Here is a 25,853-nt window from a genome sequence, read left to right on the forward strand (position 1 = left end):
CACCTTTATTTAACCAGGCAGGTCATTTAGAACAAATTCTTATTTACAATGGCGGCCTGACAGAGTGAGTGTCATTAATTATTCAAATCAAAAATGATTAGACCACCCTTGTATTTTTAAATTTCTTATTCATTTTAATGCCTGGTACAAATAAAGGTACATTTGTTTGGACAAATATAATGATAACAACAAAAAGAGTTCATAAGAGTTTAATATATTATATTTGTCCAAACAAATGTACCTTTAGTTGTACCAGGCATTCATTTTAATTCATTAATTATTATTCAAATTAAAACTGTACAAAGACAATATATTTTATGTCCAAACTCTGCTTTTCTCCAACTTTTTCAGAATCACGTGGTACAATTGAGGATCTGAATGGCATGCCACACAATGCACCACAATAATGTTTGCCAACCTCTCGACAGCAAGAAACTCCCGTGTTTGCTGAACAACTTAAGAAAAACGCAAAAACAGAGAAATGAACCGTGCAATCGCCTAATGAGAAAAGCTCAGGGATGGGAAATGCTTTACACTGGTGCAAGAGATGAGAAGCAAAGACGAGGAGATGAACTGGATAAAGCACAGTCCCCCCCCCCCCCCCCCCCCAATAAATCTGTGCCATTAATCAATCCTCTACACCCGACTGTGAATTTAACAAATATTTAACCGCTGAAAAGTACAGGTGCATCTCAATACATTAGAATATCATGGAAAAGTAAATTATTAGTAGTTCAAGTCAAATAGCCCCAACCAAGTACTTAGTGCATATACAGATGGACATACTTTTCAGAGGCCAACATTTCCATATTAAACATACTTCTTAAAATTGGTCTTTTGTAATATTCAAATTTATTGAGACACTGAATTTTAGGTCTTCATTTAATGTAAGTCATAATCATTATAATTAGAATAAATCAAATAAATTAAGACATGAAATGCTTCATTCTGTGTGTAATGGATCTATATAATGTGTTATTTCCACTTTTTGAATTGAATTACTGACATAAATAAACTTTTCTATGATATTCTAGTTTATTGAGATGCACCTGTGTTAATAAGAGCTTGTGACTTAACACCCTAACTCCACAGAATTATCAAACTGTCAGCAAAACATCATAGCTCCAAATAATAAAAAATAAATATAATAATAACATGTCATGATAGCATTTTTTCATTTCCTGAAAACCTTTCGTTTCGTAACGTTTTCGCCTGAGACATCCAACGTATCGTGTCATGTTTCTCCTTGTAATAAAGCAAATAAATGTATTTCCCACAATATCAAACTATATTATTTTCATTTTAAACCATATGACACTGTTGAAACAGATCCATTGAGTCCGCGCGCACACACACACACACACACACACACACACACACACACACACACACACACACACACACACACACACACACACACACACACACACACACACACACACACACACACACACACACACACACACACACACACACACACACACACACACACACACACACACACACACACACACACACACACACACAGAGAGCATCATTACTGGTAGATTGTTGTTGTATAAAGGATTAAAGCTTCTTGGTTAATTCTCATAATGCATGATTATATCTAAAACTCTCAGGATTCTTCAGTGGAATGTACTGTACGACAGAATAGTTACAAACAGGATTTTCAGTCTTTAAAAATGAGCAAAACAAACATTTGCAAATCCAGCAATAAGACTGAAATGCGCACTGAGCCAATGCCACTATTTGCTAATTTATGTAAAGATAAAACTCTTTCAGAATTGGCACTCACACATGTTTCTGTGGAAACTTATAAAAACTTATCAACACTGTTTCAAGGCACCAGTGGCTTCTGATCCTGGTGTTCATTTACAGGTGAAGCTGAAAGAATGAAAGACAATAAACTCCCAAATCAGGCAGCAGTGGAATGTCTCTACTCATCAAAACCTGATCAGCTCGTGAGATGCATCTTTCATATAAAAAAATTCCAGGATTTAAAAGAAAAAAACCCGAACAGGAGACATTCCAGTTCTTTCATCTTCAAAACCTCAAAGACATATTTAAACATCCAAAATATAAAGTACCTATTGGTATATTACAGAAGCAATGAGAGGCAAGGGAGATAAAAAAAAAAAAAAAAAAAAAAAACTGCTGATCCATACTATCAAGTTTTTTTGTTTTTTTTACTGATAATTCCTTTAAGTCAGTGATCATCAACAGGCGGCTCGTGGGCCAAATATACTGCCCATCCGGCACGGGGAAAATAAAAAACATCACGAACGCTGAAGTAAGAAAGAAAAAACACCCTGTGGAGGGAGTGAGACGGAGTCTAGGAGCATGAATTTAGTATTGAAAATTGCAGAACGATAGTGAAACAGATATTTTTTTATACAGTCATGGAAAAAAATATTAGACCACCCTTGTTTTCTTCAATTTCTTGTTCATTTTAATGCCTGGTACAACAAAACGTACATTTGTTTGGACAAATATCATGATAACAAAAATAACTCATAAGAGTTTAATTTAAGAGCTGATGTGAGCTATTTTTGTTGTTATCATATTTATCCAATCAAATGTACCTTTAGTTGTACCAGGCATTAAAATGAACATAAAATTGAAGAAAAAAGCGGTCAAAATAATTTTTTTCATGACTGTACAAGATGGACACAGACCTGCCGATGTGGATTCAACCAGCGCTGGACTCGTTTTGGTCATGATTACATCTTTATATCAATCTTTATATAACTAGTACGGAAGAAGATTAGGGCCAGGCAGGTGAAAAAAAAAATCATTATTAAGTTCGAGAAAAAAGTCAAAATACAATGTTGAGAAAAAACACGTATGCAATATATAATATAATACGATATATGTCTAAAAAAATTCACATTAATGATATAAAAGCAGATTTTCCCCATAACAATTATGTAGCCTACAATCACGAATAGCTTATTTATGTGTAGGAGGATTTTAGTACTACTAGACCCTTAAATATTGTGGTTATTGCTCATTTTATGACATTTACGAAAATCAGGTTGTAGCTTGCAGTCTACTTAACTGTTCGGATAGAAAACAATGTTCCTCTGATGACTTATTGACACAAATCTGTAAATATATTTCCAACTTTACCGAAAACAAAAAGTTTACTTCATACACGTCATTTCAATTTTTTTCTCAAAATTGTATTTCAAATTTATTCTTGACATCTTGACTTTATTCTTGTAATTTCGACTTTATTCTCACTATTTCACCTTTTTTCTCGAACTGCATAGTGAAAAAAAATTACTATATAACTGATTATTTTTTTCTCCTACCTGGTCCCAATCCTTCCACAATCTTGTTTTGAGTAGTCTGTTCACTCTGATGTTCATTTTGTAAGAAAATAAAAATTAAATTAAAGAAATCACCTTTTCACATGTCGAAAAAATGTTTTTAACCTGTTTTCACTTATATATTGTTTATATAAATATATATATATACATTTCTTAAACTAAGAAAAATTATCCATTCTTTCCACCTGTTTTACAGATTTAAAAAAAAAAAAAAAAAAAAAACCCATTTTCTTACCTGTCATAAACACAGGAGAGAAAACACTTTAGATCAGACTTTTAAAAAATTGGATCACCAGAATTTTTTTCACACTTGTCTCTCAGGGCTTCTGTAGCATCTTTTATAAAAGAATCTCCAAGAAAAATACAATAAAAATATGACTTTTTAAAAAAAATATCGTGCAAATTGGAGTTTGTGTAACATACTGTAAGACATCACAAGGCGGTGTGCAGCGTCTGTTCTGCCCCCTGCTCTGTCCTCTGTGCTGGCTGAACCGTGTGGTCCCTCGTGTATTTGACAAACCGTGCGTCTCCGTCGGGGGGCAGGTTCAGCTGGACGCTGTCTGCCGGTGAGAGCAGAGGTGTGGAGGTGATCCAGCAGGACAGACTGAGATCTGACGCCTCTAAAGTCTTATCGGGACACTCTGAGTCTTTGGTGGGAGGAGGCTGCGGCTCCCTCGAGAGCTTAGCAGCGTCTTTGGTGTAAGGAAGAGTGTCTTTTTCTGATGTGTAGAGATCTGAGAGGCCCTTCTCACTGTCTGTGGGCCCCGGCGGGCTTCTCCGGCCCTGTTCGTGTGTTTGTAAAACGGGGAAGCTCCTCTGGTCCTTTTTATTGCAACCCCTAGGGGAAGTCTTGGTGGGGGACAGGAAGGGAGGCTTGGGGCTGAGCGGCGACCCCACCTTGACCCTGCTGAGGCTCAGAATGTTCCTGCGGGTTTCAGCGGGGAGTTTATCTAACTGTCTTCCAACTTGGACCGGGCTGGGAAACAGTGTGCCTTGACACGCCCTGTAGAAATATCTGGAAAGTAAAAACAGAGCCAGATATCAGGAGGCAGCTATTCCAGAGACGAGCGCTCTCGGGATAAACATGAAAGACATCTGGTACAGATAGAAGTCGTTGCACGGGTCGTAAATATTTGATGGAACGTGTTTGTGCATTCAGTCAAAACACAAATCAAGCACAGCGTACCTGGGCAACAGAGCTGCTACAGGAGTGATGACACAGAGCAGGTAGAAGAGAGGGTCCTGTAGCAGCCTCTGCATGGTCCAGTAGGGGTTAGAGGGGGAGTAGCAGGTCGGACAGGAGGCGTTGTAGCACAGAGCCACTGTGAAGAATAAGGCGATACTGAAGGAGATAGATAGCCAGTTCATCCAGGTCTGCAGGGGAAGGAGACAAGGGAATATATTAGAGGTGGGGGCAAAAAATCGTTATAGCATAGTATCATGATATTTTGCATGGCAATATAATACCGATTCATGGCCGGCAAGTATCGACATTTAGTGTTTCTACAGCCGGCAGACTGTCAGTATTATCACCGTAGCGGGCTCACTTTTAGGAATATACTGGAGATACTAGTTTTTGGATTTGGCAGAGATACGTTGTGTTGTACTGTACAGTTGTATACTAATATATTTTGGACTGTCCCTACCCCTTTAATAGAGAGGAGTGGGGATAGTGTACTGTAACTGTAAAATTTAAATACTTATTTCTAGAGGTTGGGGGAAAAATCGGTAAAGTATAGCATCGCAATGTTTTGCCTGGCAATATTATATCGATTCAGAAGTTGAGGAAAGTTTGAGAAAATGCTGCAGTTATTGTTTGATATCAGTTCAGTTCAGTTTGACTGAATACTTTGTTGGTCAGTCTGTGGGTTTGACTCTCATTGTGGAGAAATAAAAAGACTGAAGTGAGATGAGTAGACTGAGAATTGTCTCTTATTTGACAAAACAATTCTTGATTGAATTTAATTTTGTGGACACAAAAGGCAGGTAAACAGTTACAGTGATACTAACAATATCACAAAATGCTTAAAATCGCAATAATATTAGTATCGTGACTCAAGTATCGGGATAAAATCGTATAGCGGGGCCTCTGGGGATTCCCACTTCTAGAATATATTGGGAGTTATTTTTCTTTATCTGGGAAAATACTTGATTTTATAACAACAGACCAGGCTGAAGTGAAGGTTGACATCAATGCAACCCACAGACAGTAGGGATTATTTGTCAACCACTCCAAAGTATTACAACAATGTAACATTAAAGTCCACATGGAAGACCTGAGAGGCAAGTGAGAAAAAAGTCTGGTGATCTATTTTCTCTGATCCAAATGATAAGAACGAAGTCATAAACACATTAGCCAATTAGCATTAGCTCTGTTAAACTCGGCACTAAAGTGTTCTGATATAATGCTGTGGCTGTTATAATGAACACCAATACTGGGAAACCATCCAAGTCTTGAAGGTAAATATTTTTTTTAGTAATCTGGGTGTTATTTTTAAGTGTTGGCCAGACTGTAGGTTATGATACTAAAATGACTAATAAAATCACCACCACACAGTCAGAAAGAGCGGAACAGATTATCACAGATGCTGTAAACAAACCTCTGCGTAGTCGTACTATCTGACACACTATTTAGAAATTAGAGTTTAGAGTGAGTGCAGCCAAGTGTCAGTAATAGTCACATGTTGCTCAGGAAAACTTGTTGACACAATTACTGCAGAGCCAGTAAGTAAGTCTTTAAAATGACATAGATGTTGACAGTATAACAGACAGACAATATATGTCATTTTAAAGATGCATTAATTGTTTATTGGCCACTTGGGTGCAAGAGAACCACCTGTAAACACAACACATTATCTCTTTATAACCACATCCAATAACAATATACCTCTTTTTGTACTATGATACCCATTGCACATTTGTATATGCACAATACTTACTATTTTCTTACAGTTGAGTCGCCACCTGTGTTGTTTATTGTTTTGATGACCTCACTGATTGAATACCACACTGTTATTTTTTTGAACACACCCCTTTCAACTAATTGCCCAATTGCACAGCCTTAAGAGCGTGCATATCAGGAATGCTGGGTCTTGTTGGTTTTCTGAGAATCTACTGCACCTACTGGTACCTTGTTTGCCATGTAGCAATAAAAAATATACTAAAAACCTGTTTTAATCTGGTTAGTCACATTGAACTGCTATTATTTTGAACACTACTGTATACACATTTATGTATGACTATTTATTTAATTTTATTTATTATCACACCATGGGACTGTGAGAAACGGTATATCAGTCTCTGTGTGTCCTGTACGTATGGAAAACTGACAATAAAGTTGACTTTGACTTTATAAAGTTTATATGGCAAACTTGTTGGATAGAGCATATACTGTACATTGGATTTATCTTTTTTTTTTTTTTATTTGATGCTAAAATAGCAACCTGGTGAGTCTGAAAACGTGCCCAAGATGCAACCAGGTCATATGACACAGTCATTTTATTTCTTGTTAATATAAAAATGGATGTGATACAACTAGGGGGTTGAAAAAGACATTGAGATGTGCAAAAATATAGTTTTTGAGTAAAACTTGTTTGTTTACATCCTGTTTGATTTTTTGACCATTTTGGACAAGGAATCAATGCTGCGACAGACCAGATCTGATGACTCCCACTAACAAATTAAAACCTGCATTATATGTAAACAGACTTATCCTTTAAACCTCTGAACCGTGGTATTAAAATGCATGTTTTCTTAAAATTGTTTTTACCAGAATTACACCACTGATTTTCAAATTTCCTTTAGAAAAAAATAACCAAATCTAAGCTTAACATAGTGATATTTTATCAAAATAATAAAATAAAAATAAAATAAAACAAAATAAAAATATATATATATTTTTCTCAAAATTAAACAAACCATAGGTTAAAAAGAAACGTTAATGACTCGGCTGTAACATACAGTCACATGACAAAAACTGTCAAAAGCCTCTGGATGCTGTTTACACAGAGCAGAGAGGAGAGGTCAAGAGAAGTTGTAAAAATGTAAATAGTTCAACTTCAGAGCATGTGGAGCCTATATTTTCTTTCAATACAGGTAATACTTGTATATACAGATCCATTCTATTCCATTTTTTGTAAAATAAATTATTAAAGAAATTCAACTTGTTTTTTCTTTTAATGATTTATGGCATTATATCTAATGTGTTATACTGCAAACTGCAGACTTTATATATTGTAGTTTAAAAAAAGGCCAGAGTGAGTAAAATGTGACAGCAGCAGAAAAATGCCCTGAAAGTGTTTGCCGTTCAGAGTGTTAAGCAGGTAAATAAAACCAAAAAAATGCAATCACAGTTGTTAACATGAGAGGCCTTTTATAGGGAGATATTTATTCTTGTGTTCTTTGATGAGTTTAGGCAGTTACAGGAAACACTGCCCTTGTGTCACCCTGAGGCCTTCATGAGTTGCCTGGCTGATAGACATCTGACAAGGTGAATTCTATAAAATGGTCCACTGGAGTATTGTCCCTCCTGACACACACACACAAGCGCACACTGAAGCACATAATTAATTACAGCCTCACAGCTACTGTATGGGGGAAGAGACCAAACTCGCTGCCTGCTGTCATCTCAAATGCCTTTAATTGACTTTCACAGCCATTTACCAATCATGCATGCATTATGCTCCTGAGCAGCCACAGAATGAAGTACCTGCCAGCGGAGCATTTGGAAATGTTTACCTTCGGTCGATGCCGCTCAGTAAGAACACGTCTCTGCACGAGGGGGGCATTACGTCCAGGAAGGTAGTTAGTGAAAAGGACATTTTTCATGTACAAAACTTGTCAGGCTAAATTTACAGCCTCAGCATAATGGAAAAGACTCTGATTCAATGCAGGGTCGTAAATCTAAAATGGCTCATGACCAAGACTCCCGGGCCGTTTACGAGAACCACGCGTGGATACCTGAGAATAAAACCAAACATGGAGGGAATGTGGGGGGAAAATAAACAGGTAGTTTGGAGCTCTGGGGCACTGTGCTGGGGTGCAATGGAGACAGTTTGCAGAGGGCCTGGACAGAGGCAGACACGCTGTCAGGCTGATATATAGGCTCTGATGCTGCAGAGCTCTCTGGTTCAATCTAATCAGCTGGAGTTAAATAGCCATGTGGCTGTTGGCCTTCACACCACTGCTCTCACAAAACTAGATGCTGATTTGAGTGGGAAAAAGCAGCGCTGAAAGAGAGGAGGCCTTTCCCAGGGATAAAACTTGAGTATTGAAATCAATGAGTTTAAACTGAGGTCCCTTACCCAGGTTTTGGTCTCAATGCCCAAGTGCACCAGAATGGTGAACAAAGCGAGGGTGGTGATGGGCGTCCCCCATGTAAACAGATCCACGTCAGAGTCAGCATAGGCCTGGGAAGAAGAAGAAGAAGAAGAAGAAGAAGAAGAAGAAGAAGAAGAAGAAGAAGAAGAAGAAGAAGAAGAAGAAGAAGAAGAAGAAGAAGAAGAAGAAGAAGAAGAAGAAGAAGAAGAAGAAGAAGAAGAAGAAGAAGAAGAAGAAGAAGAAGAAGAAGAAGAAGAAGAAGAAGAAGAAGAAGATGAAGAAGAAGAAGAAGGGAGGTGAGTTAGTACAACTCTGATTCCAAAAAGGTTGGGGTGCTGTGTAAAACATAAATAACATAATGTGATAATGTACTAATCCTTTGACACATATTCAATTAAAAACCCTACAAAATAGGGATACAAAGATGCATAGTGAGACAGGTAAAAAGATTTAAGCCATTTGATATGAAAAATTAATTGCAATATCATTTTTCAACAGCAGAGGGCGTAATCTACTCCGGATTTCACTTGTGCGACACAGGCGGCAATCTCTGTGGCTGCGGTCGAATAGTCAAATTTGCTTAGGAACCTTCCTAACTGAGTGAAATGACCCGGAAGTATTATCGTAGCCGCCATGATAAGAGCTGTTCGAATTCTCTAACTGTTAAGGAAAGGAGCTTCAATGCTTCCTTTAGTATCTCCTTTAGCATAGGATACACCGGACCATCCTTTACGAAAGGAAAGGAGGTAATGCCGTCCCACAATTCCTTGCGGTAGCAGCATTTAAGGCCGACCGGTCACGAGAAGAAACGAACAAAATGACTGACAAATCCCGCAGATCGTCGTGTAAGTTACTGATGTGTTTTCATCTTAATTTAATTATATGTTTAATGTATGAATATGATGTTATAAGAACTTGTCATAAATTTGTTGCATCAGTTTGCATTAGTTATTTCCTCCTTTTGAACGTTAAGTGTCTCTGCCTTTACGAATATAATTTATTGAAATAATTGAACTTTAGTCACAGATGCTGAAACCCTTGCCTTAATAAAGACAGTTCAATACGTTGAAAATGAAGAATAATGACAGGATCTCAATTCATCCAATTTTATTTTTATTTTTTTTAATTCTTAGCAGTTTTATAGATTGTGTATATGTGAATAAGATCTGACACATAATAATAAAGGTATGCTTTAAAAGCATAATAATAACATGTACAGTAGTGGCTTTGTAGCACTCAACGTTGTAAATGTGCCATGATTTATCAGTTTTCATTCAATCATACCTATTGGTATTTTGTATATAAATATGAATGGACAGGTGCATGATCAACCTTTCTCAATGTGATCACCATTTTGTTTCACTTTTGTGACTGGCGTGGTCTATTATTCTTTTTTGTTACATTTCATTTCCAATCATGGTAATCACCTAATATTCGTGAGAACGCAGATTTTTGTAGTCCATCTTCGGAAAATTGTAGTTTCACCACGACATTCGACGTCATCAACATTCGCCGTCGCGTGATGACGTAGACTAAGTGTAAGTGCAGTCGGATTCTCTAAACACCGCGATCGTCTTCTCCTAACTCCTCATGAATTCTCCTTCCCATCTTTCCTTGACCCCGTGACGTTTTCCATTGAGGTTAAGGAAAAGTGGTTAGGAAAGGACTTAGGAGCTGATTTTTTTGACTATTCGACCGTACCCTGTGTCTGAGCCAGGCGGCAAACCAGGAAGTGCCTTAAGCCTGCATTCTACCGAAAATTCCAGCAGGGGGTGCTAAGTTTGGCTTAAAAAAAAATCTGCCCATTCATTTCAGTGCAAAATTTGAAAACTTCTCACTTGATTTATTACCTCAATCGCTAGTAAAAAATCTTCAAGACAATTTGATGTCAATAGTTCTAACAATGGCCCCATTTAAAATAGAAGATAAATAATCATATGATTTGGGGGCGTGGCTACCTTTGATTGACAGGTCACTAACAAGGCGAGCCGTCACCAGGAGAGAAGCAGAGCAATGCGTTTCCACAGAAACGTGTCAATTAAGTTATATATAACGTTATATAGATAGAAAAGAGGACGTTCACCGATTTGGTCTCATAACTTTGACCCTTTCACAGTGTATTTTCACTTAATGACAGTTTATTTGAACGTTTTGTTCAGTAAAAATGTCTCGTTCAGCGTTTGGTTGGACTAACAGACGCTCCAAGGAGTCGCTGTTCATTTTTCTGAGGTAAGTAACGTACATTTTATTTTTGTTTTTTGCTAGCCAAAACTAACATCCCAGTTAATGCTCCAATTAATGCTAACATGAATTAGCAGCGACTTCTCTCAGTCGGGATGCTCAGTCGGTGTAGAGAGGCGTGTAGTCAGTGATCAGATCCCTCTCGCTCCTCCACAGTCCAAATATGGTCTGCTCCTCGTATGGAAAACAAGATCGTGACGCAAGATGGCGACGAGTGTAACGCTGAACTCGATGCTTCCAACGGGCAGTTCACAATCCAATGGGTGACGTCACGGTGACTATGTCCATTATTTATATACAGTCTATGGTGCGACAGCATACGTCACTGTCAGTTACAGAGATAAAGCGCATTTCAGCCCCGCCCCCACCGGAGGGGAAAACAGTCATGGCTCCCCGTTAGCTTTGTATTGAATGATGGAGCCTCCTGTCGGTTCTGTCCATTAGCAAACAACAGGAAAATGTCTAAAAGCTGCTGCGTTGTGAAATGCACTACCAACAAGTTAAAGAACCAGAACAAAGTATTTACAAGCTGACAAACCAAAAAAAATGAATTTAGGAGGTTAAAAATGGAAATTAGTAAACATTAGCTTGCTAACACACAGATATTAGCTTGCTAAAATATAGCTAACATTAGCTTGCTAACATATAGCTAATATTTGCTTGCTAACAGCCAACAGGAGACATTGTGAATGTGCAGAGATCTCAGCTTCTGCCTGAGAATGATGATATGCTGATCTCCTGAACTGGACTCATGCTTCCTCCATGACATGGGGGGTTAGCAGACAGCTTCTTGTCACCTGACGGGGGGAGTTTCCCCGGTAGGACGTAGCGCGTGGGAGGATGAAGTTATTCCTACTGGTTCCTCTCCCTCCCATCAGGCGCCCCGACCAACCAGAGGGAGGCACTATAGCGACCAGGATCATTGCATGTCTTTGTGGGAGGCCCCTGTAAGGGAATCCTCGGGGAGAACATGCAAACTCCCCACAGAAAGGCAACATCGGACTATTAACACCACCTGCTGTGTGGTGAGCTGTACCACTGCTCTATAAGAAGCCCATGCTCCAGTTTGTTTGGTGAGTGTAATTCTCGTTTTATTTTATTTATAAATTATCAATTATTAGCATTCACAGTAGCTGTTAGCCAGCTAATGCTGCCTTCGATGCTAACGGGACTGAATTAAAGAAGATATTATTAAACAGGTATGGTGACTGAAGTCATAAGTAATACAGAAGTGTTATCATTCATTTTTGGAATACTTAACTTTTTAGAAATTTAGGGAATTCACCATCTACAATCCATAACATCATTAAGAGATTCAGAGAAAGAAAGAAGTCTTAAAAACCAACATCACTTTGTAAAAGGACATCACTACATGACGTCAGGAGCACTTCGGTAAACACACACATTTTGCAGGCATCAAATTTAGAATCAAGTTTATAAGTTTAAACATAAAATACAATGTCTTAGTAAAGTTTTCAATTGAATATATGTAAAACAGGATCACTTAATGACCGTAGTTAATGGTGTTTGTTGTAAGAGCAAAAAGGAACTACTGAGTGAAAATGAGTTGAAGGAAATTAAAACCAGACTTACAAAATAAGGAATGAAGAAGCAGACCAGACTTTGGTAGAAGGCATCAATCATGTTCATCCAGAACATATATGGCTTATATTCCTGAAAGATAAAAACCACAGATTTACAGTCATGAACCTCATCAACTAAGTCAGCAGAAGATGAGATCATACCGAAGTGTAGCATGATAGAAAAATATGGCCATGAATCATAAGGTTAAAGCTGAGCTGTCAAACATTTACTGTATGTAGTAAACACTAATAATTACAAACATATGTGAGAAGTATGGATGGGCATTTGGAAGAAACCTGCCAACTCAAGCATCTATAATGTTAACAATCAATTAATGATTAACAATCATTTAATCGCTATGTTTTCATAGTATAGTTTTAGTATAAAAACATGTATACATGGGCAAAATAAAAGATATATATATATATATATATATATATATATACAGTACTATGCAAAAGCCTGTTTTGATAACGGATGCTTTTGTTTTGAAAAGAAGAAAAAAGACTTCCTTTCGATCCTAAAACTAACTCAACTGAGATTAAACTGTAAAGACAACGTCAAGAAGTTCAACGTTTCATGTTTTAATCCCCGAAGAGGCATGAGGTTAGCTTTCACAGTAATCTTGCAGATTTAAGTGTGTTTTGTGTTTAAATAAGTTTTGGATAAAATTAAACATAGTGATTCATGCTAGCAAGGTTTTATACAGAGAGCTAGTTTTGCTAAAATTAATACTCTTGTATTTCTGTGTGTTTTATAATTGTTATTGCAACTTTCATTTAGCAAACTGTAGCTTTATCCAACTTAATTCTCAGCTCATTGGCTTACTGACGTACGGCTGCAGAACTGAACGCTCGGCTGTGTTTCAGTTCAGTGAGTACTGATACGCAGTCAGATAAAATTAAAATAAAAAAATACACAGGCCGATTAAAAATTCTACGTGATCGACCAAATTCTTAACCACCATTTATCGCTTCTTCCTTTTCACCACCAGCCTCCTTAAAAACACACAAAGTGCAGAGGAACACAGACATAGGGACAGATACAGAAGGAGAGCGGACCTCGGAGTTCTGGCCGTTCACATATAGCTGAGGTAGTTGTTGGAGGGTCTCTGCTGACACGTCTTTGTCCAGAGTGCCAGTGATGAGTTGTGGGAAGGCGGAGAACATCAGGTTGAAGAAGATAAGATACCACTGGTCGATCATGGCTGAACCTGAGAATCCGCAGTAGAACTGATACCAGAAGATGAGCGCTACAAACATCTGTGGGAACAAAAGATAACAGGGGTGAATTCACATGAGGAGGCAGGACAGAACATGAAAAGACAGCACTTTGGGGGAATCATTTCCAATTTTATTGTTCAACTGATCTAAATCACATATTTATGGAAGCCCCTTTTCTGTCAATGTGATAAGAAAAAAAGAGCCTGTAAGTCACTATAATAACAAATATACAATTTAGAATCATAAAATAATCAGATCGTATGTTGCTTAAGTTTCTCATTGTGACCTACGGAAGCCTTATGCAGTGTTTTCACATGGTATGCACATTTTGAAGATTCGCATGAAAAAAACTTGATGGAAAGACCAAAATTCGAAAAAGTTTTTAAGCTTGCTTAAGTGGTTTTTGTCTTTTCTAAAAATAGTTGCTTCTGACATGAAAGAACAATTATTAGTTGCCCAATTTAATCTAATTCCTGAAGACATATTTTGTTTTGTTTTATTGGCGGAATTGGGTTCCAAAGATGATTACATATAACTCTTGGTTAACATTTGTTTCTGCTTTGAGATGAGTATTTACGGAAGTAAAAAAAAAAGCTTACAGCATTCTTGTAGAAAAAATAGAGAATCATATTCGCCAGTCGGGAGTAGCACCAGTGTCCGTGGACCAGCAGGAGCTTCTGGAGATACCGGAAACATGGAAGAGCAAAGTCACTCGCCATCACCGCCTGCAAAACACCAGAGAGACCCAACATTCAATCCCCTCCATCCGGTACACCATCAACACACACATGCCCTGTGTGTTATTAGGAAATAACTGGTGGAAATGGCTGGCCCTGCCACACACGCCTGCCTCTTTTTAATGAATCTTTAGTGGGTATAATCTTTCCAAAGCAATAACCCTTAAACGAGTTGTCCCCCTTTTGGGATTCATTGTTACAGCAGCAGGAAGCTGTCAGTCTCATCCATCAACATCTAAAACAAAACCCTCCCTGTAGTCCGGCCGGGTTTATAACTTACATTTTAAACGGCACCGCTAACCCTTTATGACACGTCTCAACTGTCAACATTAGCTGTCAACAAGAAAAATAACAGCAGATGCCTCATTGTGCGGCAATTTAGTTTCTGCTGTGCTCTAATTACGGCCTTGTAACGACTACATGGGGAGTGCGCTCCTGATAGAAGAAAGGTGTGTTAATCATAATGCAGTGTGTGCTGGCCTGAAAGCGGAAATGTGCGTCTCAGCACGCTGTGGGATCCCGAGGAGTGACCGCTGTCTCATTAAGAGCAAATTTGATTAACAATGATTAATCTAGCAACCCAGGTGAGGAGAGGATACTGAGACTTTAACAGATGTGCTACACAGCAGCGCGCCTCTGAAGCCTCCCCTGGAAGTTAATTGGGAATCTCCATCATTGCTATGCAGGATCAGCTTTCTGGAACAGGGTGTTTGAGAGAAATGAGCAGGGGGAGGTCGACCAAGCTTTTTTTTTTCCTTTTCTTTTCTAACCATGCTGCCGTCAACTGCCGTGGTCGTGGCATTGGCCATGACCTTAGAGCAGGGAGAGAGGCTGGTGGGGATGGAGTCGAGACTAAAGCGCCCATAAAGTGTAGTGCTTCACTGCAGGACACGGGACAAGCTTCCTGACTCAGCAACACACAAGCAATCCTATTTAGAGGATGTGTATGGATGTGGGCTGAAACACACACTTAAGAGTAATGAAAACCCATTAACTATGCTACAGAACGCCAGTGTCTTCTCTTATTCCCTTATCTTCTATCCCATAGCTCCCCTCGCTCTGCTCAACCTCTCAGATCTCTCATACTGCAATTTTTTACGATCCCCTTCAAATCACAGCCCCATCCCCTCCCCCCTCTCTGTGGCACCCTCTTTATCAGTCCCTCCCATTCCCGTAAGGTTTCCAGATTTCCCTCAGAGACCGTAAATAAGAAGTGGTCGAGCCACCGCGACATCACCCATTGGTTTGTGGACTACTGTTTAGAGTTTGGCATTTTGGCAGTAGCGATTCTCAAAAACTGGCAAAAAACTCTCATGAGACTCGGTGCCCAACCACCCATCCTGACCTGAACCATTCTGAGAGTTTGCAAAACTAGAATTTAGGTTAGGTTTAGGTTTATTTATTTGCACAGTTAGAATTATATAAAATGATAAAGATAACAGCTTAAATCTTCCACCTAAAATGTCATAGTTATAAGAAAGTAATAACCTGATAATAAAAAAAACATATATATAACATCAACAACAAGTTATAATGACAATAACAACAATAACTAGGCCAGCAAGCAGGACTGAACGGGACCGAGCAGAGTGGAGCCGTCGGGGGAGGCCACGTCGGGCGCGGCGATGTGGGCTCAGTCCCTATGCGTACCAAATTGCGTGTCTCCTACCACTGTGCTCGGGGTTGGTGTATAACATGTTACTTCCTGTAGCCAGCAGAGGGCGCTATGACTGTGTGTCAATATTGACATGTGGGTGTGTCCAGGGCCGACCCTTATCACGTGTGTGAAATTTGGGACGGATTGGACAATGTATGGTCAAGTTATCCAGTCTGGTGTTAGATGGCGAGACGCCATATTTTGCCGCCATGCCACGCCCACATAGTGTGACCGTCGGTAAAGATTTATACAACTTACAACTATACAACAGAACGAGAGTTACAGATGGAACTAAGGTTCTATGAATTTTGGATGACCGCCAGTTTACTGTCTTCCAGATATTTAATACCATCTCCGACAGTCAGGCAAAATAAAATTAAGTTTATTGTTAACATTTTTTTTTACTGTGGTATTAAATCTTATTCTCTAATCAAATTTGGACAAAAGTGTCAGCTAAATGACATGTAATGTAAAATTATATCGAAAACCTTGGAATTGCACAGGTTTTAATATGGACTACAAAATGTTTTGATAGGTATTGTGACATCCATAGTAGCCACAGCCTAAAGCTAAACAAGTCTATTTTACTGTAAAAGAGACCATCATTTGCAAAACAAACATGCTGATGTATTAAAGAAGACTTGAAACTACCGATTGAGATCACAAAACGATTCTGAAAAATGTTTACTGTGGTAGTAAATCAATGAATCTGACTACCTTTATTTGCAGCCAGTGGAGTCGCCCCCTGCTGGCCAATAGAGAAGCAGGTTTAAGGCACTTCCACACTGGCTTCACTTTTCAGGCAGTTTGATTTCTCCTTACCTGCATGCCCTCCTGTCCCGAGATGCCTACGCCCACATCCGCTACCTGGATCATGCTGACATCATTGGCCCCATCACCTGTAACAGTCATAGAGAGAATTACAACACAGCCTCAAGACACATTCATACATAAACTGTATCAGCAGGGCATCAGTTTGCCAGCAGCCGGGGAGCAGAAGGGACTTTATTGAGCGTGGTGATGGCAAGACAGATCTGTATTGTTCTGTATGTGGGAAGAAATGTCAACCGTTTACAGAGATGTCAGTTTCTTCAACTGTTAAATTAGCTTTGTGTGTTTGTAATTTGCTGCTATTGCCAGGTACCTTTCACTAGCTCAACTGTCCCTCTGGTAAGGCAGAGCCAGGCCTGCTGTGGTAGCTGACGAGCAGTGTTTTTGTTTATGCTCTACTTTCAGGGCTGCAGATAATTTTCTTTGCCAGCACAGGTGGTGGAGTGGGAGATGAGTGTTGGTGGGCAGAGTGGGTTTTGCTGTCTTGATAGTAAACATGACTGGAGTGGTAACGTCGGCTCAGTGTGAGAGGTGGTTGGTGGTGAACGCTCAAATGGAGGCAAATACTGTTCCAGTAGGCCTGGGCGATTATATGATCGTGATTAGTGATCGCAATAAATGTTAGGTCGATTGCGGTGATCAGCTGTGAGCATATTTACTCGATCAAAGGTGTCAGAAATGTGCGTGACAACAGCCAATCATAGTCTTTTCCTTTTCCTGCTCCGTTTGTAAGTTAGCAGAGAAGTAAACAGAAAGATCAAACATGGAGCTAAACATGGAGCAAAACGTGGAACTAAATGCGGAGCTGAGGGTAGCGAAATAGAATGTTGTAGAATGTTGTAGAATGTACAGGTGAATGTTGGGAAAGAGCAAAGGAAATTGCAATCTATCTGCTGCTGTATAGAAAGAAAAATAACATTCACAGCACGGCAATTCACACGCAGGTATGGTGCATTCAATAACATCAGAACGGTGCGTTCAAGAGTGTGGGACATGAAAACTTACAGAAAAACAAGTTGTTCCTTAATGGAACTTAGTTCAATAAACTAGTTAACAAAACATTAACAGCAGAAACACTCAGGACTGTAAAGTAGTTCACAGTGTTATTGTTTTTGTAAATTGTTTTTATATTTTTCTATGTTCATCTTATTTGATTTGCTTTGTTATTTACTTCATATTTTAATAAAATATTGAACAAACCTCTTGTTTCCTTAGTTTTCAGTACGGATGCTTTAAAACGATGCTTTGAGACAGAGAGTTGCTCATGTTCACAAATATTGACTAAACGTTCCTACACCTTGGAAATAACATTTGAAAGAAAAAAAAGGGAAGTGGCTCCCTTTAAAAGGTATCGACAGAATATTGGTCAATTTTAGTATACTACCCATTTGCATTTATCAGTCACTGTAATATCCAGTGGTGGAAGAAGTACTCAGATTTCTTACTTAAGTGAAATTATTAATACCACACTGTGAAAGTGAAGTAAAAGTAAAAGTCCTGCGTCAAAACCTTACTTCTATCAACATCAAGATATCAAGTACTTAAAGTACTTGTCATGCAGAATGGACCCACTCAGATTGTTTTATATATTCTAAATATATTACAAGATTATTTGTATTGATGCATTTACATAAGCAGCAATATGCGTAATCATAAAAATCATGGTATTTTTTAATGTTGAATCTGAAAAAAGTATCTAAAGCTGTCAGCTAAATGTAGTGGAGTAAAACGTACAATATTTGCCCCTAAAATGTAGTGAAGAAGTATAAAGTTACATAAAATGGAAATACTCAAGTAAAGTACAAGTACCTCAAAATTGTACTTAAGTACAGTACTTGAGAAAATGTACTTAGTTACTTTCCACCACTGTTAACATCCAACATCATATCACAACAGCATCATCACATCTGCTGCAAATCTTTGTATGTAATCTATTAAAAAATGTTGTTTTTGAGAATCAATGCAGTATCACAAAATATACCATTGTGATACTTAAGTGTATTGATATTTCCTTGCAGCTATGATTTACATATAGACTGCAGTAGGTGGAGGTTCAGTGGTGTAACAGCAGCTGAGGTCTGAAACGTGGTGCTGTAATGATATTATTAAAGTACCTATAGATATTAGAGCTCCGCCATCATTCTGTCCCCACAGAGATGTATAATAAAAGAGTGTTTGTTTCCTCCACATTACTGCTAACATAGCAATGACAGAAAACCGCTTGGCTGGCAAAAACGGAAACCTCCTGAGCGCAGCAGGAACAAATAAATGGAAAACAGGGAAAAGACATTCGTAAGTCACACTGACATTCTCATGTCACCTAAATTACGCTACAGCGTCATTAAGCCAAAGGGTATAATTACAAAGGTGCCCTGAAATAATATTGTTTTGACTCACAGCAAGGGTTGCAGAAGGTTTGCATGATGAGTGTGCACCTCATTCAAAGTCAACTCGTATTGACACCAAAGCAAAGGAGCTTTATTATGTCTGTTAAATGACTAGTAGCTGCTGCAGGGTCTTCTGACAGTGTTGCACTATTTTCCTGGTCATCTTGGCAAATGTTTAATATATCTGCACAATATCTAATTTCATTTCCTGCAAATGTTTAAATGAACAGTAATGTCCAATTTCTCTGCAAAGGTTTAAATATTTTAGCAAAGGTTTAATGTAAATTCATATAAATCATAGCTTAATTATTTATAGGTTAAGTTTATTTTAATGTATGTTCAATGTATGTAAACTAACTAACTAACTAACTAACTAACTAACTAACTATCTAACGTCATTGAAGAAAACAAGGGTGGTCTAATAATTCTTCCGTTTATTGTTCGTTTTAATGTTTTGTTTTTGTTTGGACAAATATAATGATAACAACAAAAATAGCTCATAAGAGTTTAATTTAAGAGCTGATTAAGACATTTTCCATGGTTTTCTTGATAATGATTTTGGTTAATATAAAAAAAAGAAAATGGCTAGATATCAGCTCTTAAATTGAACTCTTATGAGCTATTTTTGTTGTAATCATTATATTTGTCCAAAGAAATGTACCTTTAGTTGTACCAGTATCTATCTATGGGAGCTCACTGAATGATGAATATTTTGTTTGTTACAGTGGCCACAATATCTTAGCTTCTGACACTAGAATTATCCGCTGCTTTGACTTGTGGTTTTGGACACACTGCCAGACCAGCTGGTACATAAAGTACCACTTGACTGGGAGGCCGTCCTGGACCTGCAGGATAGATCTGGGTGGCGAACTTGAAAGGGCTCACAGACCTACTCTATCATTACCACCTCTAGACAAAACAAATAATATTGGTGGCTGCCAGTAGGTGTTACCAAAGAGCTTTTTTTTTTACTAACAGTGTGATTCACTTTGGTGCATTAATAAACGACTAGACCTGTAATATAAATTGTGTTGGGTTGTGTACTTTAATTATCCCAAATGTTTCCAACACTTTTCAAACCTCGAGATCTATAATTTTAATTAAGGGACATCCTGTGTCTCGAAAACAGCGTCAAAGAAACCTGGTCCTTTTGTTTTGGAGACAGTTGTGGATAATTCATTCTTTCATTCATTATCCTGAACTGCTTATCCGAATTAATGATGTTCGAGGCCATCTTGAAATATTCGGATCAACCGCTACACAAAACGTTTATGGACCTTTATGAATGCTTGGCAGCAGTGGACGGCTCCTCTCTCTCCATTGCAGGACGGAGAGATTCAAATGATCCTTCGCCCCAACAGCCACCAGGCTGTCTCATTCTTCAAGAGCTAACAGACTAACTGAATTTGCCCCTTGGGGATAAATAAAGTAATTTTGAATTTGAATTTGAACTCGGGTCGTGGGGGGCTGGAGCTGATCCCAGCTGACATTGGGCGAGAGGCGGGCTACACCCTGGACAGGTCTCCAGACTATCACAGGGCTGACACATAGAGACAGACAATCACACTCTCATTCACTCCTACGGGCAATTTAGAGTCACCAGTTAAACCAAAGCTGCATGGACTGTGGGAGGAAGCCAGAGTACCCACACTGACACGAGGAGAACATGCAAACTCCACACAGAAGAGCTGCAGGCCAGACTCAAAACCACTTGCTGTGAGGTGAAAGTGCTAACCACTACACCACCGTGTAGCCCCGTGGATAATTAAGCTCCCAGTAAAAACCTCCTGAACAAAAAACACAGAAGGAAACTTAACTGGGAGAAGCTGACCATAATGGTGGTTAAGACAACAACTCCCATGATCCCAAGCTATTTCACGACGCTTCCAAACTCCGTCTTTTGTGATCGTTTTTTCATTTCAGGACCCCTGGCGGCTTTTGTGGAAATCTGATTAAATTCTGATGCTGGTTCCTGTTACTCTTCATACACCTGGAAAATAATCTGGTAGCAGAACTGGAGCACCTAATGATGAAGCTGCGTCAAAAGCATGATCAGGTTTTTAAGCTTAGTGAGTCTTAAGATAAAGGAGTAGGAGTTTGAAATTTAAACTATGCCTGTGTGAAGTTGTAGGACATTCCAGCATTTTTCTGGTGTTATTTGTCCTGTCAGCAGCTGTGTGCGGCGACTCAGGCGTGTTTGGATCTGTTTGAACGCTACTTATAGCCCAGTGATAGCATTCGGGTTTAAGACTACAGGTTATAGTTTAATCAAGTTCATGATAAGAATTTCCCTAAATGTAGCTCCTTTTACACTTCAGTTAATCAATATCTGACACCAAAAACACTTTCCACATGTTTCTCTCCAGAACAGGACTAGAAATCCATTTGCAAGATTTTGAAGGTTTTGTTGTTTACTGATTGACAATTTTGAAAGTTTTCATGAAAAATGTAAAGAGCTACACATGCATTTTAGTTGCACAGTTGTTACTGTGATGAGCACTTTTTCACACTGGCAGTCAGAGCCTGTGAAAGAATCCGCATCAATAGCTCAAATAAAAAGAGGCGTGTGTGTGTGTGTGTGTGTGTGTCAAAGTGGATGTTGAACTTTTACTCACCTATGGCTAGAGTCATGACCTTCAGCTTGTTCCGCACCAGTTTGACCACCATGCTCTTCTGCAGTGGCGTGGAGCGGCAGCAGAGCACTGAGCGGCAGCTCCGCGCTACAGCCAGGAATTTATCCTCCAGACTCTTATCCAGGGCATAGGCCAAAGTCCGCCCATCAATTACCAGGCCCAGCCGGTGCACCATGAAGGGAGTGGTGTGGGCGGATGAGGACGGGGATGAGGAGGGATAGATCTCAAAGGGTGCAAAGTTACCGTGAAAAATCTTGGCGGCTTGGTCTGTAGAGCTGCAGAGGAATTTGGCCTGGATGTAGTGTAAACTTTCCTCCAGCAACAACGCGCATGCCTCCTGGTTCAGAGACAGGCACAGAGCGGGTTGGAGTTCAGGATCAGGTCGCTGAGTTGCTTAATATCAAACTGCCTGACCTGCTTCACATCTGGCAGACAGATGCTTCAGCAGCACAGAGTAATCATTGGTCCTCAAATAACCTCGTTCTCCAATAAGGTTTTTGTTTTCAATGAGGAAAAGGACAATATTATGTTAAAAGAATAGTTTGACATTTTGGGAAATGTGCATATTCACACAGTGTTGCCGAGAGTTAGGAGGGAACATCGATGCCACTCTGAAGTCTGTACAGTAAACTGGGACCTTATATCAGAGATTTAGTAGTCGATACCAATAGCAGTGAAATTCTCTCACACTCGAACGAAAATACCATGAAAACCTTGCTGACCTGTCTCTGTCTAACTGACAACACAGTGCTTGTTCAAAGAAAATGTTAGTTCGTTCTCTTCTTAAAGGCAGTTGGTGACCAGCAAGCCCATCGTCACTTCGTGGCTAATGCAATCACTACTATATGCCCTTACGACATGAAACCTAGTTAAACTCGAACGAAAATACCACGAAAAACTTACTAACCTGTCGCTGTATCTAACTTACAATACAGTGCTTGTTCTGAATACAATAAACTGCCTGACAATCATCCAGAATTCATAGAACCGAATTCATAGGTTGCTTTCACATATAAAGTCTGGTGGACTCTGGTGTGATTCAGTGTTGAAGTTGAAGTTGAAGTTGGTTTGGTTTGCTTCCACACGGTGCTTTGTCAGCACTGTAAACAAATGTCCCGCATTGGACGCTGCCCTTCGTCTATTAAGACAGAATATGTGAGGGAAAGAGCTGACGCTTTTTCAAAGCAAGCATTGATCCGTAAGCCTAACCCTAACCCTAAACTGTGGGGCTGTCTGGATTAAAGGTAAACTTAGCTCTGTCCTCCTCCATGCTGCAGCACAGGGAGCTGCTGTCATCCAGCTGGTAAGAGATCTGTACGCTGGTTGAATTTGACGCCACGGACTCCGAATTTATGGTCTTTTAAACAGTCAATTCCACCAATTCAGTGCCCCATATTGCTATTTTTCAAGCTACTAAAGCTGTCAGCTGTCAGTTTATTTTAAGGAAATGGACCATCAGTGAGAGAACCTCTTCGACCTGACTGTGTGTAAGGATTAGAAGATGAACCCCAGACCAAAACAGAGTGCAGAGTACAGAAGTAGCGTGCCCGTAAAAGACACCAAAACACTGCATAAACACTTTTTTTTCGCTTCTGTTCATTCGTCTTAGTGTTGTGAAAAAATGCTTATAACGGTAGGAAAAAACCCTGATTTTTATAAATTGTTTTACAGCTGATTCAATTTTCATGATCCAATTCCATGTTTTTCTGTTTCCTGGAATTCATACGGTCCAATTTACTGTACAGACATGTGAGTGATCTTCTCATCTTACTCTCTGCAAGCAAGCAAATAAGCACATTTCCCAAAATGTTGAACTGTTCATCTAAGAATATATAGATTATACAATGTGAGGAAAACTGTATCATTCTTTTTATTAACCCATTAACTATATTTTTGTTTTCAGCCCAAGTGACATTTTTACTATACTATCACTTTACCTGTTTTATTTGCACCATCTCTTTTTATATCTGACCACATTAGACCTATATTAAGCTTTCTGTATTTTTTCTATATTATACATGTCATATACCACGTATACTATACTGTGTATATCTCTGCATATAGTTAAATATATTATTAATTGATGTTCATACTACAACAGGCAACAACCTATTTAACTTGCTAAAATATAGTTTCTCCAATGGGAGATATCTGTAAAATGCAAAGTACTTTCAGGAAAACAAACAAACACAACAAAAGTATACATAAATAATAAATGCCAAATAGCAGAAATGTATGTATAGAATGTGAATAGAATATACACATGGATAAGAATATTAGACCATCCTTGTTTTCTTCAATTTCTTGTTCATTTTAATGCCTGGTAAAGGTTAATTTGTTTGGACAAATATAATGATATCAACAAAAATTGCTTTTAATTTAAGAGCTGACATTTTGCCATTTTCCATGGTTTTCTTGATAATGATTTTGGTTATTATCAAGAAAACCATGGAAAATGGCTCATTAAAATGAATAAGAAATTGAAGAAAACAAGAGTGGTCTAATCATTTTTCCCATGACTGTATGTATATGTCTGATTTTTTATATTCTTATTCTGTCTTCTATATCTATGTGTCTGTATTTTGAGCTGCTGTGACAACTAAATTTCCCAACTGCAGGATAAATAAAGTCATATCTTATCTTTTTGTATTATAAGTCAAAGAGTCTTGGATGCTTTAACAGTGAAAAGCTTCTGTTCCTCACCTGAGAATCAGCATTCAGTGTCAGGATCTCCTCCTCGGGGTCCAGCAGCTTGCAGGCGTATGCGATGTTGACGGCCGTCTCCTGCTTGTCTCCCGTCAGCACCCATATCTGCAGGCCGGCCTTCCGCAGAGACGCTATGGTCTCAGGCACTCCGTCCTGTAGCCGGTCCTCGATGCCCGTCGCTCCTGTGGGTGAAGCAGCATGATGGTGACAAGACCTCCAACATCAGCGAGCCAAAACAGTATTGTATACAAATTAAAACATATAAAGTAAGTTTTAAACCTGTTTTTGCTGTTATATGGTTTATGGTTTTATGATTATATTCATGCTTGAGACTTAAAAATCAAAGCCAAAATCTGGAAACTTAAATTACAAAACTTTATGTAAATGTCCCATCTTGAGTTGAGTAAAGAGAGCACCAAAATAATCTACCCAGTGTCAAGAAATGAAAATGTGATATAACTGATAGTAGTAGGGCAGCATATCTCAATATATCATAAAAATAGTTCATTTTTTGATAAAAGCACCAAATTTGGCATATGTGTTAATAGACATATTGGGAACAAAAGTGGATATTGGGCCATCACAATCTCATATCCTGGTTGCCATGGCAGCTATTTTTTTCAAAATGTCTACCACTTGGTTAAACTTTCCTATCCCATTGGATCCGCGTGCAGCAATGGACATAATCTACATCTTATAAGCCTGAGAACCAAATAAAATACTCATTCACAATTTTACGAACTCATTATATTATACTTGTATTAAATTGTGCTGAGAATCAGAAAAAAGATTGTTTTGTGCAAAACTGTTTTGTGCATTTTTTTGTCAGATGGAGGCTGTAGAGCAAATGTGGTCCTCAGAATGCCAATATGTGATGGCCCAATATCCAGTCTTCTTCTAAATATATTAAGCTATATATGTACCAAATTTGGTGCTTTTATCACAAAACGAACAAAAGGGTTAGCCATGCCGCCCCACTATAAGATATGTGACACTTTCTTCTTACATAGATTTTTGTTTTCAGATTGTAAAAAGAACATTAAAAAATCTGACTCATTTCATAAAAAATTAAATCAGCTACTGCATAAACTGAATAAACTTTTTTTTGATAGTGATGTTTCCTGTTTTTATTTCTAGGGTTTTAGCATAGATTTGTTGTTCATGATAAAGCATTGTCAGTAAAAAACAACAGCATATCAACAT

The 25,853-nt window shown here is 38.6% G+C and overlaps 1 protein-coding gene across 1 annotated transcript in view; it reads right to left on the reverse strand.

Moving 5' to 3' along the window:
* Positions 1 to 2,532: 2,532 nt before the first annotated feature.
* The window catches only part of atp10a (ATPase phospholipid transporting 10A), a 53,870-nt gene continuing 30,549 nt past the window's right edge, over positions 2,533 to 25,853 (reverse strand). Inside the window, exons 13-21 of the mRNA XM_059341686.1 lie at positions 24,648 to 24,832; positions 21,927 to 22,281; positions 16,916 to 16,992; positions 14,299 to 14,424; positions 13,538 to 13,738; positions 12,486 to 12,566; positions 8,636 to 8,740; positions 4,519 to 4,706; positions 2,533 to 4,347 (exon numbers count right to left, since the gene is read on the reverse strand). Of these exons, the coding sequence (XP_059197669.1) occupies positions 3,765 to 4,347; positions 4,519 to 4,706; positions 8,636 to 8,740; positions 12,486 to 12,566; positions 13,538 to 13,738; positions 14,299 to 14,424; positions 16,916 to 16,992; positions 21,927 to 22,281; positions 24,648 to 24,832 (1,901 nt within the window). The 3' untranslated portion in view covers positions 2,533 to 3,764. The remainder of the gene's footprint in view (positions 4,348 to 4,518; positions 4,707 to 8,635; positions 8,741 to 12,485; positions 12,567 to 13,537; positions 13,739 to 14,298; positions 14,425 to 16,915; positions 16,993 to 21,926; positions 22,282 to 24,647; positions 24,833 to 25,853) is intronic.

Source organism: Centropristis striata, chromosome 9 (assembly GCF_030273125.1).
Source record: "Centropristis striata isolate RG_2023a ecotype Rhode Island chromosome 9, C.striata_1.0, whole genome shotgun sequence".
Classification (NCBI taxonomy): domain Eukaryota; kingdom Metazoa; phylum Chordata; class Actinopteri; order Perciformes; family Serranidae; genus Centropristis; species Centropristis striata.